The following is a 15,251-nucleotide window of genomic DNA, read 5'->3' as shown; positions in this document are numbered from 1 at the left end:
CTTATAATATTGTGAAGAGATATTTCCTTTATAAATTTGGTGATTATCATTTCTCTCCCAATCCTTTTCCAAATATTGTGAAGAGCTATTGTATTTTATAAATTTGGTGATTATCATTTCTCCCCCAGTCCTTTACCAGCCATGTCCGAGTGGGAAAGCAAGGACATCTAGAAAAATGTGGGTACAGTTTTTTCACTGTCTGTGGCACACTACAAAGTGTAGATATTAGGTTTAGGCCTTAAGAGACATGTTACTGTAGCCAGTTTGTCTCCATCCTCTGATGATAGCAGAAAGATTGATTTTGCTATGTGTATGAAATTTACATAAACTAACATCACATGTTATTTCCAATAGAACAGTTTTTATATAAACATGAAGCAGCATTGTAGTTAATATATTTCACTGTCCTGAATGCTTTGTGAGTTACTAGTTGACATAAAAATAATGCCAAAATGAACAACAGAAAGACATTGTCAAGTAAAGAACGTCTGCTTGTATCTTGATATATAAGGGGCATTCAAATGAAACCCGGTCACTAGTGTAAAGTAATGGTAATGATTTTATTAACTCAAAAATGTAGTTATACACAGTACACATAATCAAAAATAGTCACCAAAACTGTTGGGGCCATTTATCCTATTGCAACACTAGCCGGTCAATTCCATCCTCGAAGAAGCTAGTAGGCTGCCGTCGGATCCAGGCTTGTATTCAGTCACACACTTCATCGTCTGTTGTGAATCGATGTTCGCGAATAGCATGTTTTAGAGGTCTAAACACATGAAAGTCACACGGTGAAACATCAGGATTGTACAGTGGATATTCCAGCGTTTGACACCGAAACTGCTTCAATGTCATCTTCACCGCATTGGCTGTGTGTGGGCGGACATTATCTTGCAGTAGGATAATGCGATTGGAAAACATGCCTCGATGTTTCAACTTGATGACTCGTCTAAGGTTCTGTAAAGTGGCTTGACAATGCTGGGTATTGATGGTGGTTCCCTGTTCCAGAAACTCGAGAAGCAGTGGGCACTTGTGGTCAAAAAAGGACAACATAACCTTACCAGAACTGGTGTGCATGGCCTTTGATTTCTTTAGAGGCGGTGAAATCATATGTTTCCACTGCTTGCTCTGACACTTGCCTTCCAGTTCAAAATGGTGACACCATGTTTTGTTACCTGTGACAATACGCAACAGAAAGCCGTATTCCTCCTCATGGTAATGTTGCAGATGACTCAAAGACAGCACCATTCCAGTATTGTGCTGTTCAGCGGTCAGTTGGTAGGGAACCGGCTGCGCACAGATTTTTCCAAAGTTCAAGTGTTGATGCCTTATGGTGTGAGGGTGCCCACGCTAATACCCAGTAACCGAGGGATCTCGTTCATGGTGATTCTGTGGCTGTCCAAAACTAAATCATTCACTTCCGCAACCATTTCCGGTTTGATGACACGATGAGCCTGTCCAGGATGAGTATCGTCTTCCAGTGACTTGTGCTCCTCAAGGAATCGTGTGCGCCATTCCACAACACTTGAATGACTCGGACTGTACTCACCGTACACAGCCTTCATCTGTCAATACATTTCAGGCCTCCAACTCCCTCTGCTGCCAAAAATCGAATCACTCCTCGTTGTTCCTGCTTATTCGCTTGTTTGTTCAGTGGTGAATGATAACTTGTGTGACCACCTTCTCTTTGGCGTGAAACCACACTGGCACTATGCAACATCAAATGGTGTGCACGTGTCAGTCTCTCTACCAACAGATGACATCACCATACCTGCAGTTACGTGGTGCCACCATACATGTAAGGCAAAGGTAGATGAACTGACCAGGTTTAATTTGAATGAACCTCATATATGACTAACATTAATAGATATTTCTGCTTACCAGATTGGAAAAATCAAGTTAGGAACTTTGACCTCAAGAAGTGAACATTGTGTCAGAACTTCAGAAACCAGTAATAACTGCTCTGTAGATCGTAGTTCATGCACCTATTGGGTGGAAGTTGATATAAGAAAACATACCTGAGAAAGGGTAGAGTTGCCATAACTGAGCAAGTAAAATAGAAATAAATATTTTTTACTGATTTTAGGCTAATAGTCTGATGTATCTCCATTTACTAAGAATATTGCTTTTTACTTACTGTAACAATTGTGCTTTTAATTACATTTTTAAAGTCTTAGGTTTGCTGTTAACAAAGAACGACTTCCCTATTGTCAGAGTTGAACTAATTGAAGGAGATATGCCAATTTGAGCTTCAGTAGTGATGTTTGATAATGTATTTTTTTTCTTTTGTGCATGACGTTATTGTGATAAAAATTAATTTATTCACAATTGTGTTTGTTTTTCAGATGATGATGGTGCACAAGTATCTGCAGTGTGAATTATTTTCCATATGGTTTACATTCTCCTATCTTCATCTCACTGAGTGACATTGTTGAGAGTATCACAGATGAGTGCCAGATAGTGAAGAAAAGGGGATTGTGATGAGTTTTGTAAAGAATAGCTACTGCACATTGGGAGAAAATGATAGTACATATTGTCTTTGCGTTCCCCTGCAGTTGTACTTATTGTCCTGTTTTTTAGTTGCGTACACGAGTGTGTTTCAGCAGTTAAGCATTCAGCAAATAGCAGTCAGTGAACAACCCATACATTGCCTTCTGACTGTGTGGACAGCTTTTATTCTGTGGCCAGTACGGCAAGGAGCTTGCATGTTATAATTTCTTCTGTGTACTTTGTTCTATTTTGCCCCTGTGTTTGGAATGATATCTGAGAGATCAGTAAATCCAAATGCCATAAAAATTTGGCATTTCTTTCACAGGGTTATCACTGCTTGTGATAATTTCGCATGCTAAAATTTACAGTTATTCATACTCAGCATTCATTATTGTTTTAAATGATGAATTATTATCAAAATATGTGTTTGTGATATCTGTACTATGATATAAATACTTGTAAAAATAATTTTTACGCACTTTAAATATTATAATTATTTGCTGTACCAATTGCAGCATTGCATCAGATGTAAAGGATGATATGATTTTGAAAAATGTTTACAATTCTGATCTGTAAAATAACTGAATATATTTTTGTCTTACATGTTGCAGTAGATAAATGTGACTGATAAAACTATGTTAGAATGAGCAACAGTTAAGTGTAGTATGAATATCAACAAGCAAATATTGTGCATTAATGTCATCTCAAATTTTTCATTAGCTTTTTAATACAGTGTAAATAGCCAAGTGATAACAAATCTGAATACAAATGAGATTATTTGTCTTATTTACAACTTTTCATAAACTGAAAGTTATTTGTTCATTGTACAAAATGACTCTTTATATGTTGAAACATATGAGTATTGTAGTGAATAGTTGTAAAAAGTGACTTGTTCCAAAGAATCTACTCCAGGAATATTTTAAATTCTTTTTTCCTTTTTTTTACGTTCGAATTTAGGAATTAAATGTATTTACAGGTAACAATTTTTTATTAATGTGTACAAGAACTCAAAATATTAAGTGACCATTTCTTGAGATCTGTCGAATATGCGCTAGCAGCTAAATTACTTTGAAATTGAGCTGTCAGGCGTTTGTACAATTGCTCTCAAATGCTGTGTATGCCATTATCAAAAGATCTTTACTGTGTAGTATTTGCATTCTGTGTTGTGTAGTTATGTTCATATCATATTTAGATCAACAGATCATCAATGTGCAATGTATTTAACATATTTACTATATTATCACTTTATGGCAGATGGGAAATCATCTCAAGACTTACATGTGTACATATAGATTAAAAAAAATATGTGTGTTATTTGAAATTTTTGTATGTCTGCCTACTGTGTGAGAAGAGAGGGAAGTTTTGCCTAGTCGTGTCGTGCTGTAATATTTTGATAACATATTTGGTGGTATATTTTTCATTATATATATGTATTATGAAACTTTGTCTATTTAGGTATGTGTAGAATTTGGATGTCATAATATGGTATAAATATCTGTAGGTCAGTCCAAATTTATATATATTGACTGTTTTAATTGAGACAAACATTTGACATTTTAAGAGCAAACTGAAACTAACTTTCAAAATACTAGTACTCCAAAAGAAAATGAGAACATTAAAATGAAATGATGTGAGGGCTAGTTTTATCTTTTTGCTCTGGAGTGCCAGCAAAGTAAAAACTTTGTTTGTGTGATTGTTATACGCCAGTGCACATTTTTATTTATTTTGAATTTTATACGTCTGTGGCTGTGGTTGACACACACAACATAAATAGTCATAATCAGAGGAACACGTGAAAATTGAGTGTCAGTGCTGAAGTAGTTATGCAGCTTTATCCAGGCCAATATCAAATGTATTCCAGGTGAATTACAGATTCAATGCACACATTTACATCTTATGCCGATATTGCTCCTAGATTTCCTTTTCGATACTTAGAGTTTCTGTGTAGAGTAGCATTATTGATTGTTTGCACAGATCCCAATCACAGATGGCGAAATGGTCATACTCATTGCATTTTAATATTTATAACAAAGTTTGGACTGTTGCTGGCTTTACTCCAATGAGTTTGGTGCTGTTTATACATGTGTGATTTTTTTTTCTTCTTCTTTCAGATTTGTATGTAACTTACTCTACATGCTATTAAGATATTTTATAATATTCATTGCGAAGTGAAAGCAAAGTTTATAAGCAGGAACGTTTAATTTGCATAACACAACTAGTTCTAAGTTTTGGGTTAGAACATTTTGTACCAGAATTTCTACTATTACATCTGACACAAAATATTAAGTAAATGCTGGTGTTATAGTCAAAATGTTTCTCTGAAAGGCAGAATTTCATGTTCTCAAATCAGTTTGTGTTTCAGTCTTTCATTCACATATATTTTAGGCACCAAACACCACCAGATTACTACATATATCTGTGGTATGTAAATTGTGTCATCTGTATAACAACACTAAAATAATTCACTATAATGTGCTTCAAATGAAAGATACTTAGAGATAAGATTTTTTTCTGAAAGAAGATAAACAGAAAATTTTTTGTCATGTTCAGTTCCATTTTCATAAAATAGTCAATGACGTCAGTCTTAATAACTGTCTATTTTTCCCAGATGTATTACTAGCTGCGGCTATGACACGTTCAGCTCATGCATGTACTTTGGGTATTTCAGTGATTGTCTGTAGGCTTTATTCTATAGAAAGTTAAATCCTCCGAAAATGACGCACACGTGCTATTAACAGTGAAACGCCACTTTCATGTTCTCTCTGTTTCATCCATTAGTGTTCCATATAAATATATATCAATGTCAATGTGATGAAATCCTTAAGTAATATCACTACAAAAATGTAAGCCATATCAGAACACCTGATGGTGCAGATAGGGAAGATATGTTGTCACCACTGTAAGTTTCAGCAGCTTTTTGAGTTGTATGATCCAATGAAGCACTGATTATGGTATTCTACGAGAAATGACAGTGTTAAGTACCTGCATTTATCATTTTATCTGTTTGTCAGTTATTATTTAATTATGTTGAAAATGTTATAACTTTTATACAAAGTTCTACCTTATCACAATGATTTTCAGATATTTTGAGGCATCCTTCTGTCTTTTTTGTTTCCACGTGAATATTGCATTTCCATTATTTGCATTTGTGATCATAGCCAATTATATATGAAAATGTTTTTATTTTCATAGCTTATAACAGATTCATATGATAAAAATGTTGTGTGTATTTGTCCAATTATATGTGTTTAGCTCCTTTAGCTAATCATCTCAGTCGGGCCCTTTCTGGTGGTCCAGTATTTACTGTACAAAATAAATCCTAGTAATTATATGTCAGAAATGGTTTTAATATCCAAAATGTGTCTCCATACACATCCTAACCCTTATCAGTATTTGGTAGAGTAAGGATCTACAACAGTTTGTGGAATTTGAAATGATGGGTTCATGAACTGTAACTACACAACTGTTTGTGTGTGTGTGTGTGTGTGTGTGTGTGTGTGTGTGTGTTTTACAAAAGGTTATCATACAGTTTTAGAAGGTTATGTGGAAGGGAAAAGGAAGCGAGGAAGGAAGAGACTCCAGATACTGGATGACATGATGGACGGTAGAACATACAGCAGCCTTAAGAAGGAAGCAATGGATTGCAAAAAACGGAGACGCAAAGGACCTGCTAATATAGCAGATAGCTGATGATGATGATGATGATCATACACCATAAGCACCTTATAACATCTTGCACAGAATCATTGGACGTTCTCGTGATTTTAAGCCACAAGACGTAGTTCCCGTGATGTAACACAGTACGTGTCAATGGTTGGGTGCACATTCAAGTGTATTTGTTATTCATAACAAGTGTAATAAATAACAATGTTTTTGCAGGTCTGGCTGACAACAGTTTAGCTGCTATTAAAGTTTGTAAAGTGAGTATCATGTTTACTATCTGCTTTTTGCCACCGAGTACATTATATATTTTGAATCTTCTTTTTTTTCTTGAATGCATCTTTTAATTCGTCATATGTGAAAAATGTTTTTATTGAAGTTACGTATTAAGTTAACATTATTTTCCTATTTTAAAAATAATGTTAATACTGTTTTCCAAAATTATTGAACTTTTATATAAATTTATTTTATTAGGTTGCGTAAAATTGTCCATATGGAGAAAAGAAGTTATTAGACAGATCCCATCAAACTGTGTGTCCTTACAATGAGAAAGTATTAAGAGAATTATCAGAAGAACAAAATTAATCACGGTTTAGTGAAACAAAGAGATGAGATGAAATTTTTGAAGAAGAAAACCACAACCTTGACTCCAATCAATCATTATAGGAAATAAAAAGTGCTGTTCAAGAACCATGAAAACATACAGGTGTGGAATTTGAAACGATGGCTGTCAATTACAAAACTCGTTCTCTGGTGTGTGTGTGTGTGGGGGGGGGGGGGGGGGGGGAATTGCATAAAAGAAAACGGACATGTTTTACTATGACTGACAAAATTATGGACAATACACACAAGTGTATCAAAATAAAACAGTCAAAGTTTAATATGCATGACACACACTCTGTAGATAGATCACAAAACCAGATACAAAGGCTCTCATTTCTAAGAGATGAAAAGAAAAGACGACGCACAAATTACTGTGAACCATGATTCGGATGGCACAGGAATTTTATGAGCACTCTTTAAATACAAGTGCTACTGCTTTTTGCTTTGATTTGACAACTTGGGGACCAGAAATGGGAGAAAACAAAATGACAACGTTCCACTTAGTCTGGACTTCCATCAAGAATTTGTCAACTGTTTTGTCAACTAGTGTAAGTGATTTTGTCACTGCTGGTAAGTGCCAAAACCAGTTGATTCCAGGTCTACTCCTGTAGTAACCACCATTCTCATTTATTTCCAGTTCAGATCTGCTTACAAATTTTCTCAAGTCAGTGCCCAAGATGATTGTCACAATGGAAGGTTTTAGAGAAAGCTTAAATATTTATAGGAGAAAGAAAAACAGTACACTCAAGAACCAATGTAGAGGAAATTAGGACAATGAAAAAATCATCTCATATCCCCATACAAATTAGGGAAAATCATCATGACAAACAAAGGCAAATTGTCATATGAAATTGATGATACCTTGAAAAAGATACTAACAAGTTGTGGCACTGTAATTTTAATGCAATTGGCCACATTAGTAAATATAGTATATAATTAATTCTGTGGATTTTCTCAGACAGGTTAAAATATGCCATCATCAGAAATCTCTGTAATAACTATCAGACAGTCTCATTCTTCCATCATTTTACAAATATTTGGGGGTTGCCACCCACCTGTGTGAAATTGACTTGCTTCGTCAATTACCGTTTGGATTTCAAAAGGGCTGCACTACGGAGACAGTTATTCTTTTTCACAGACCATCTAGTAAAATTTTTAAATGATCAAAAATTACAATTTTGGATATTCTGTGAGTCATCATCAAGCATTTCATGTTTCAGTAATAATATTCAATTCGAGAAATTACATTTTTAGGGCATTTGTGGATCGGCAGATGTACAGTTTACTTTCTGTTGAAGAAACAGGATGGAAAGAGTTACACTAGGATGTTTGAGTCGTACTAATTGGATGCCCCATCATCTTATGTGGCGATACTGCAATGGGTGTTCTGCAAGGTTCAACTATGGGTCCATTACTGTTCTCACTGTATGTTAAGATTTACTGTTCTAACTGTATGTTAAGATTTTCCATTTATTTGCATCAGGAGATACAATTACTCCTTACTGCTGATGGAACAAACATTATTAACAAGCCAAGTAAAGAACCATCAACAGAGAAAAAGAGTAAATAAAAGTTATCAACTGATTTTGCACAAATGGATTAAACTTTGGGAAAAAAGTTTTATACCATAAAAAATATGTCACCTATTATTAACAACAAAAACAATCAATTACTGATGAACTCTTTGTCTTTAAATATGTCTGCTTGTGTCTGTATATGTGTGGATGGATATGTGTGTGTGTGCGAGTGTATACCCGTCCTTTTTTCCCCCTAAGGTAAGTCTTTCCGCTCCCGGGATTGGAATGACTCCTTACCCTCTCCCTTAAAACCCACATCCTTTCGTCTTTCCCTCTCCTTCCCTCTTTCCTGATGAGGCAACAGTTTGTTGCGAAAGCTTGAATTTTGTGTGTATGTTTGTGTTTGTTTGTGTGTCTATCGACGTGCCAGCGCTTTCGTTTGGTAAGTCACATCATCTTTGTTTTTAGATAAATTATTTAATTGGATAGATAAAAAATCTACACATCAAGCAGTGGCAGAACACGCACAAGACCTCTCCAGTCCTTTACCTTCACCTTTCTTCCTTCCTCTTCAACCCTTATGCCTGAAGAAGGAGCCACTGGCTCCAAAAGCTTGCCAATCACAGCATTCTTTTATGTGTGTGTTCTGCCGCTGCTTGGTGAGTGGACTTTTCTTATCTCACCTGTTATTAAGGTATTGCACCAACAAGAATAATAAACAATATAGAAAGAATAATGTGAGCAAGAATTTACACAACCCTAATTTCAAGAAAATTGACTGTCTTACTGGAGGCAATGTTTGTGTTGGCAATGTTTGTGTTGGCAATGGATGACCTTGTAGGAGGTGCATAACATGTGATTTCCAAGCATCTTTCCATCCTATTGATGTCAGTGTTGAGTTAGCTGTGTGAGAACAAACATATGTTTTTCACGGGCTAAATGTGTGTTCATTCCTAGTGGATGGGTATATTGTGGCCAAGTTGTGGTGTCTGTCTGCAGGAACGCTGGCCCCCTATGAGTTATGTGACCACTTTCCTTGGATGTATTGCTGATAGCTGGCTGGGTAGGCGCAAGGCCTATCCACAGCAATCTGTGGTGTTCAGGTGATGGATTATGTTTTCTACTCTGATGAATCATAGTTTCATGTAAGTGGCTATGTAAACAACCAGAACAACAGATGTAGGAGTTCAGAAAACTTTCACATTTTCCATGAGTTCCCATTACATTCACGGGAGACCGAAGCTCAGTATGCAGTTTTGTGTAAAAGAATTGTAGACCTAATTTTCTTCTCAGAAAGGATAACAGCTGAACATTACCAGGACACTATCATGCAGTTCGTAGCATTGTTAGAGGTGATGAACTACACTGCTGAGATGGTGCAACCGTGCACATGGTGACTAGCACCATGACAGTGGTGTTAGAGTTGTTTTGGGGGATGGGGGGGGGGAGGAGGAGGAGGAGGAGGAGGAGGAGGAGAAGACTACATCATTTCATATGACCTTTCGCTGCCTCGATACCCAGATTTCTCTCTCTCTCTCTCTCCCCCTCTCCCCCTCTCCCCCCCTCCCCTCCCCCAACTTTTTCTTTGGTGACCTCTATAGAGTAACATCTATAAGAAATACCCTCACAAAATTAACCAAATGAAGCACAATATCAAAAGATGAAATTTCCCACAAAAGTGTAGTGACCATCCAGAAACATGAAGACACGTGTTGCAACCCATGTTGCAGCTTGTGGAGGACACTTCCAGCATATATTATGAGACAATATGTATTGCTGGTGAATACATTATAAGTCCTTTAATAAAGATTTAAATTTTGTGTTGTGTAACTTCTGGCTCTCACTGTACTATACACTATGTGATCAAAAGTATCCAGGCACCCCCAAAAACATACATTTTTCATATTAGGTGCATTGTGCTGCCCCCTACTGCCAGGTACTCCATATCAGTGACCTCAGTAGTCATTGGACATGGTTAGAGAGCAGAATGGGGTGCTCAGTGAAACTCACGGACTTCGAATGTGGTCGGGTGATTGGGTGTCATTTGCATCATACATCTGTACGTGAGATTTCCACACTCCTAAACATCCCTAGGTCCACTGTTTCTTATGTGATAGTGAAGTGGAAACACGAAGGGACACATCAGCACAAAAGTGTACAGGCCAACCTTGTCTGTTGACTGACAGTTGAAGAGGGTCATAATGTGTAATAGGTAGACACCTATCCAGTCCATGACACAGGAATTCCAAACTGCATCAGGTGCCATGCAAGTACTATGACAATTAGGTGGTAGGTGAGAAAACTTGGATTTCATGGTCAAGTGGCTGCTTATGAGCCACATATGATGCCGTTAAATGCCAAACGATGCCTCGCTTGGTGTAAGAAGCATGAACATTGGGCAATTGAACAGTGGATAAACATTGTGTGGAGTGACAAATAACAATACACAATGTGGGGATCTGTGGGCATCCAATGGCAGGGTGTGGGTATGGCAAATGCCCAGTGAACGTCATTGGCCAACGTGTGTAGTGCCAATTCAGAGGCAGTGGTGTTATGGTGTGGTTATGTTTTTCTTGGAGGGGGCTTGCACACTTTGTTGTTTTGCATGGCACTATCACAGCACAGGCCTACATTGGTGTTTTAAACACCTTCTTGCTTCCCAGTGTTGAAGAGCAATTCGGGGATGGCAATTGCATCTTTCAACACGGTTGAGCACCTGTTCAAAATGCATGGTCTGTGGTGAAGTGGTTACATGACAATAACATCCCTGTAATAGACTGACCTGCACAGTGTCCTGGCCTTAATCATATAGCACACCTTTGGTATGTTTTGGAATGCCAACTTCATGCCAGACCTCACTGTCCAACATCGATACCTCTCCTCAGTGCAGCACTCCGTGAAGAATGGGCTGCCATTCCCCAAGAAAACTTCCAGCACTTGACTGAACGTGTGCTGCGAGAGTGGAAGCTGTCATCAAGGTTAAGGGTGGGCAGACACCGTATTGAATTTCAGCATTACCAATGGAGGGCGCCACGAAATTGTAAATCATTTTCAGCCAGGTGTTCGAATACTTTTGATCACATAGTGTAACACACAAGGTTGTGGATGGAATATATGTAACTGGAAAATCTCCGCCAGATTTTAAAAATAATGTAATTATTGCACTTTTAAATAAAGCTGTACAAATATATTTGGTAATTACAGTTTTAGGTTTGCTGTAGTTTCATTAACTTACCTCAGGCAAATGGTTAGATAGGTTTTGCTGTGTAAGACCATGGCTGACTAGCTGTCCTATACAAGTCAGACTAGACTTGTAAGTATGTAAATGCCATTATATATGAATTGTGTTTTTGTTTGTAAATTGTAATACCATGACATGTCCCAAACATATGTTCACAGTTTCAAGTGTACAGCATACTTTGTTTGTTTTTGACAGATAGAAAGGTTAGACGTATTTTATTGTGCTCGGCAATTTTCGATTATTATAAAAAATGGAGCAAAGAATTTGCATCAAATTTTGTGTGGAAAAGGGAATCAAGTGTCTAAAACATTTGAAATGTTGATAGTGACATAGGGTGTGTATGCTCTAAGTAAAAAAATTGTTTACAAGTGGTACAAGCTCTTCCAAGATGGCCGAGAAGATGCTAATTGTGAACCTCGCTCTGAACGTCCCAGCACATTGTCACAGCTTCATGTCGAGGCTGTGAAGAAAATTGTGAAATTACTGTAAGAGAAGTTGGTGAGGCTGTTGACATATTGGTTGGCTCATGTCGTGCAATTTTTTCAGATGTTTTGGGCATGAGATGTGTTTCAGTGAAATTTGTTCGAAAACTTCTCACGATTTTGACCAGAAGAACTGTCACATGAGCATCAATCACGAGCTCTTGAATGACATCAATGATCATCCTGATTTGCTCAAGAGTGTCATTACTGGTGACAAAATATGGGTTTATGGTTATGATGCCGTAACCAACCCGGAGAGCCAAGACTGGAAAACGCACGCCCAGTTCGATCAAATGTCAAAGTTTGCTCACTGTTTTTTTCAGTTACCATCTTGTAGTGCATCATGAATTTTTGTCTTAAGGTCATATGGTCAGTAGGCAGTATTACCTGGACGGTATGCAGCATCTGCGAGAATCAGTACGCAAAAAAGTCCGGAATTGTGGGAAAACAATTCATGACTTTTGCATCACGACAATGCACCTGCTCATTCATCATGGCTTGAGAGAGATTTTGTTGTCTAAAACAATACGACAATTGTGTCTCAGGCACCATATTCACTGGATTTGGTCCCATGCGACTTTTTCCTGTTCCCAAAACTGAAGAGACCTATGAAAAGACAAAGATTTTCAACGATTGAGGAAATAAAAACTGCATCACTGGAAGGCTGTACCAAAAAGTGCTTGTGACAGGTGCTTCAAGGATTGGAAGAAACTTTGGCACAAGTTTACTGTATCTGAGGAGGATTACTTTGAAGGGGACATCATGAATATTGATGAATAAATAAATATTTTTTCATAAAAATATATAGTCACCTAACGTTTTGAACACACCTGTAGAAGTGGTATATGGGTGAATAAAAATACTGCTGCTACTACTACTACTACTACTACTACTACTACTAAACCTGTAAGTGCAGAAAAAAAGCAGACTAATCGGAGGACTATAACTGTTGACAGTCAAATTCCTGCATAGTAATGAAATGAAATGTCGTGTGGCTAGGGCCTCCCGTCGGTTAGACCGTTCGCCTGGTGTAGGTCTTTCGAGTTGATGCCACTTCGGCGACCTGCGCGTCGGTGCATAGTAATAACAAACCACAAATCAAAGATAACAGCAAATACTCAAAATTAATCACAATATGCAGATTAACGATGAAAGAAGTTATGACTTAACAGTTATTTGTTGTACCTCAAATACAGATGTTTGTCCTCCCATCAAGTATGGCAGTTTCCTTAGTGGCGCTAATACCTGAGTATATGATTCTTTTTGACTGCTGTACCTGTGAACTCGCTGCCTAGAATTTTCATGTGTCCTAGCATCCTTGAAGGGATTTCAGATTAGGCTGGACTCGTTTCTCTGGAAAAGAGACACAGCCAACTTCCTTCCCCATCCTTCAAGCAATCTGAGCTTGTGCTCCATCTCTAATGACCTTGATGTCGATGGGACGTTAAAACCTAATCTTCCTTCCTTCCTTCCTTCCTTCCTTTCTTCATTTCTCTGTCCAGTACAGTGGCTGAATAGGTTCAGTAGCATTTAATAACCAAGCAAGTAATGCAACTAACACACATTTGACCAATACATGTGGTATTCGCATTTGCATGCGTGTATGTTGTCTACTTTTGACAAAGGTGTTGTTGGCTGAAAGCTAACTTTCTGACAGTCTTTTTGTTGTACATTTCTGCAACTCAGCATCTCTGCTATATGGTGAGTAGCAACTATCCTTTTCATATATTGTTACGTTCTGGTTCTTAAGTTTGAAGTTTGAATCAATGGTGCCTACAACCTCCCTTTGTAATGGTGCAAAAATGTGGCACTGTGAGATGTCACACTGTGGATCAATGACACTTCATACGGCAAGGTGTTGATGTGTGGAAAAAAGACTAGAGTTCAGAAGTTCATGTGACATTTAACATGGGTTAATGATCTCACATTGGCAGCATATTTGACCACAATTCTGTCAATACCACTGTGGACGTGTCACACAATGGGAAGGTCATCACAGTCCCTGTTATCCACATATCACTATCTTCTTTTGACGTCTTTGCAATGGAGGTCAGAGCTGTAACAGTGTTGAAATCGTGCAGTTTTCTTATGGGTGGCCAAGTGTAATGTCGCTCCTCCTTCCTGATTCCATCTATTGTCCACATTAAACAATGTCCAGTCCAAGTAATTAATAAGCAAAGTCTGTTATGAAGATTTGAGAGGAGCAAAGATTACAATAAACTTTTAAGTTTACTTAGCTTGTCATGTTGAGATGGCTCCAGTTCTTCTTGTCACATCAGGTCCTGAAGGTTGGTTTGAACTAAATAAATTTGAAGATTGCTGTTTGCAGCATTTTCTACGTAAATACATTTTTCACATTTTAGTATATCGTGCAGTATTTTGATTTTTCATGTTAACAAAACCAAAATTATGTTGTTCGCAGAAAAATACAAAAATATGCCTGATCACATCAGAGGCGAGCTTGCGACCCTCACGCTCTGCGGAAATAATATTCCAAAGGGTTTACAGTTTTTCTTTGCAAATGAATTTCTATTAGTTATTGCACATAGTAAGCAGTACAGGATTGTGCAGTTAATAATAGAAATTTTGAGTGTGCAAATAATCAGTAATTTCGAATTATTCTAAAAAAAAAAAAATAAAAAAAAAATAATTTTAACTCTACATTCAGAACTAGTAGTTACTGATCATAACATCGAATCTAAAATATTTTATAAAGTAAGTCCTATTCATAAATTTTTACATGGAAATATAACATATTGTGTACAAAATTATATGAAAGTTTTCAGAAAAGCAATTGAGATAATACTGACCTGTCCAAAATTTGAAAAATAATACTTGTATCAACAATAATAAATTAATGCCAGAGGATGGTGTCCCATTACAACATCACCCTCACATAATACGGAAAAAAATGTGTTTACAATATTTTGTGACGTACAATAAGGTTTGCCAAATGGAGCATAAAATGATGCCAAAATATAGAATACAGATTGTCAAAGTTAAATTCCAAAATTACAAGAAAATTGTAGGTTGTATGATCATCACTTCCCTATGAACATAAGTATAAGTGAGCTTACAAAAAACTGCAAAAGATATAGAAGGAAATACATAACATATGGACAAATTTCTGATTACAACAGAGTTCTTCTTGCTTACAATTTGTCTGTAGTACAAAGCAGGTGTTGACAGATGTGAAAGTTACCGAACTATCAGTTTAATAAGTCACAGCTGTAAAATACTAACGTGAATTCTTTACAG

General features: G+C 37.0%; 1 protein-coding gene across 11 annotated transcripts in view; it reads left to right on the top strand.

Moving 5' to 3' along the window:
- LOC126244429 (rap guanine nucleotide exchange factor 2) overlaps positions 1-5,830 on the top strand; it is a 327,255-nt gene extending 321,425 nt beyond the window's left edge. For all 11 annotated transcript variants that reach the window (XM_049948247.1, XM_049948243.1, XM_049948248.1 and 8 more), the window contains one exon: positions 2,346-5,830. In XM_049948247.1, the coding sequence (XP_049804204.1) occupies positions 2,346-2,377 (32 nt within the window). In that variant the 3' untranslated portion in view covers positions 2,378-5,830. The remainder of the gene's footprint in view (positions 1-2,345) is intronic.
- The last annotated feature ends 9,421 nt before the right edge of the window (positions 5,831-15,251 follow it).

Source organism: Schistocerca nitens, chromosome 1 (genome assembly GCF_023898315.1).
Source record: "Schistocerca nitens isolate TAMUIC-IGC-003100 chromosome 1, iqSchNite1.1, whole genome shotgun sequence".
Classification (NCBI taxonomy): Eukaryota; Metazoa; Arthropoda; class Insecta; order Orthoptera; family Acrididae; genus Schistocerca; species Schistocerca nitens.
Note: the sequence above shows the minus strand (reverse complement) of the source record. Positions and strands in the feature narration are given on the sequence as shown.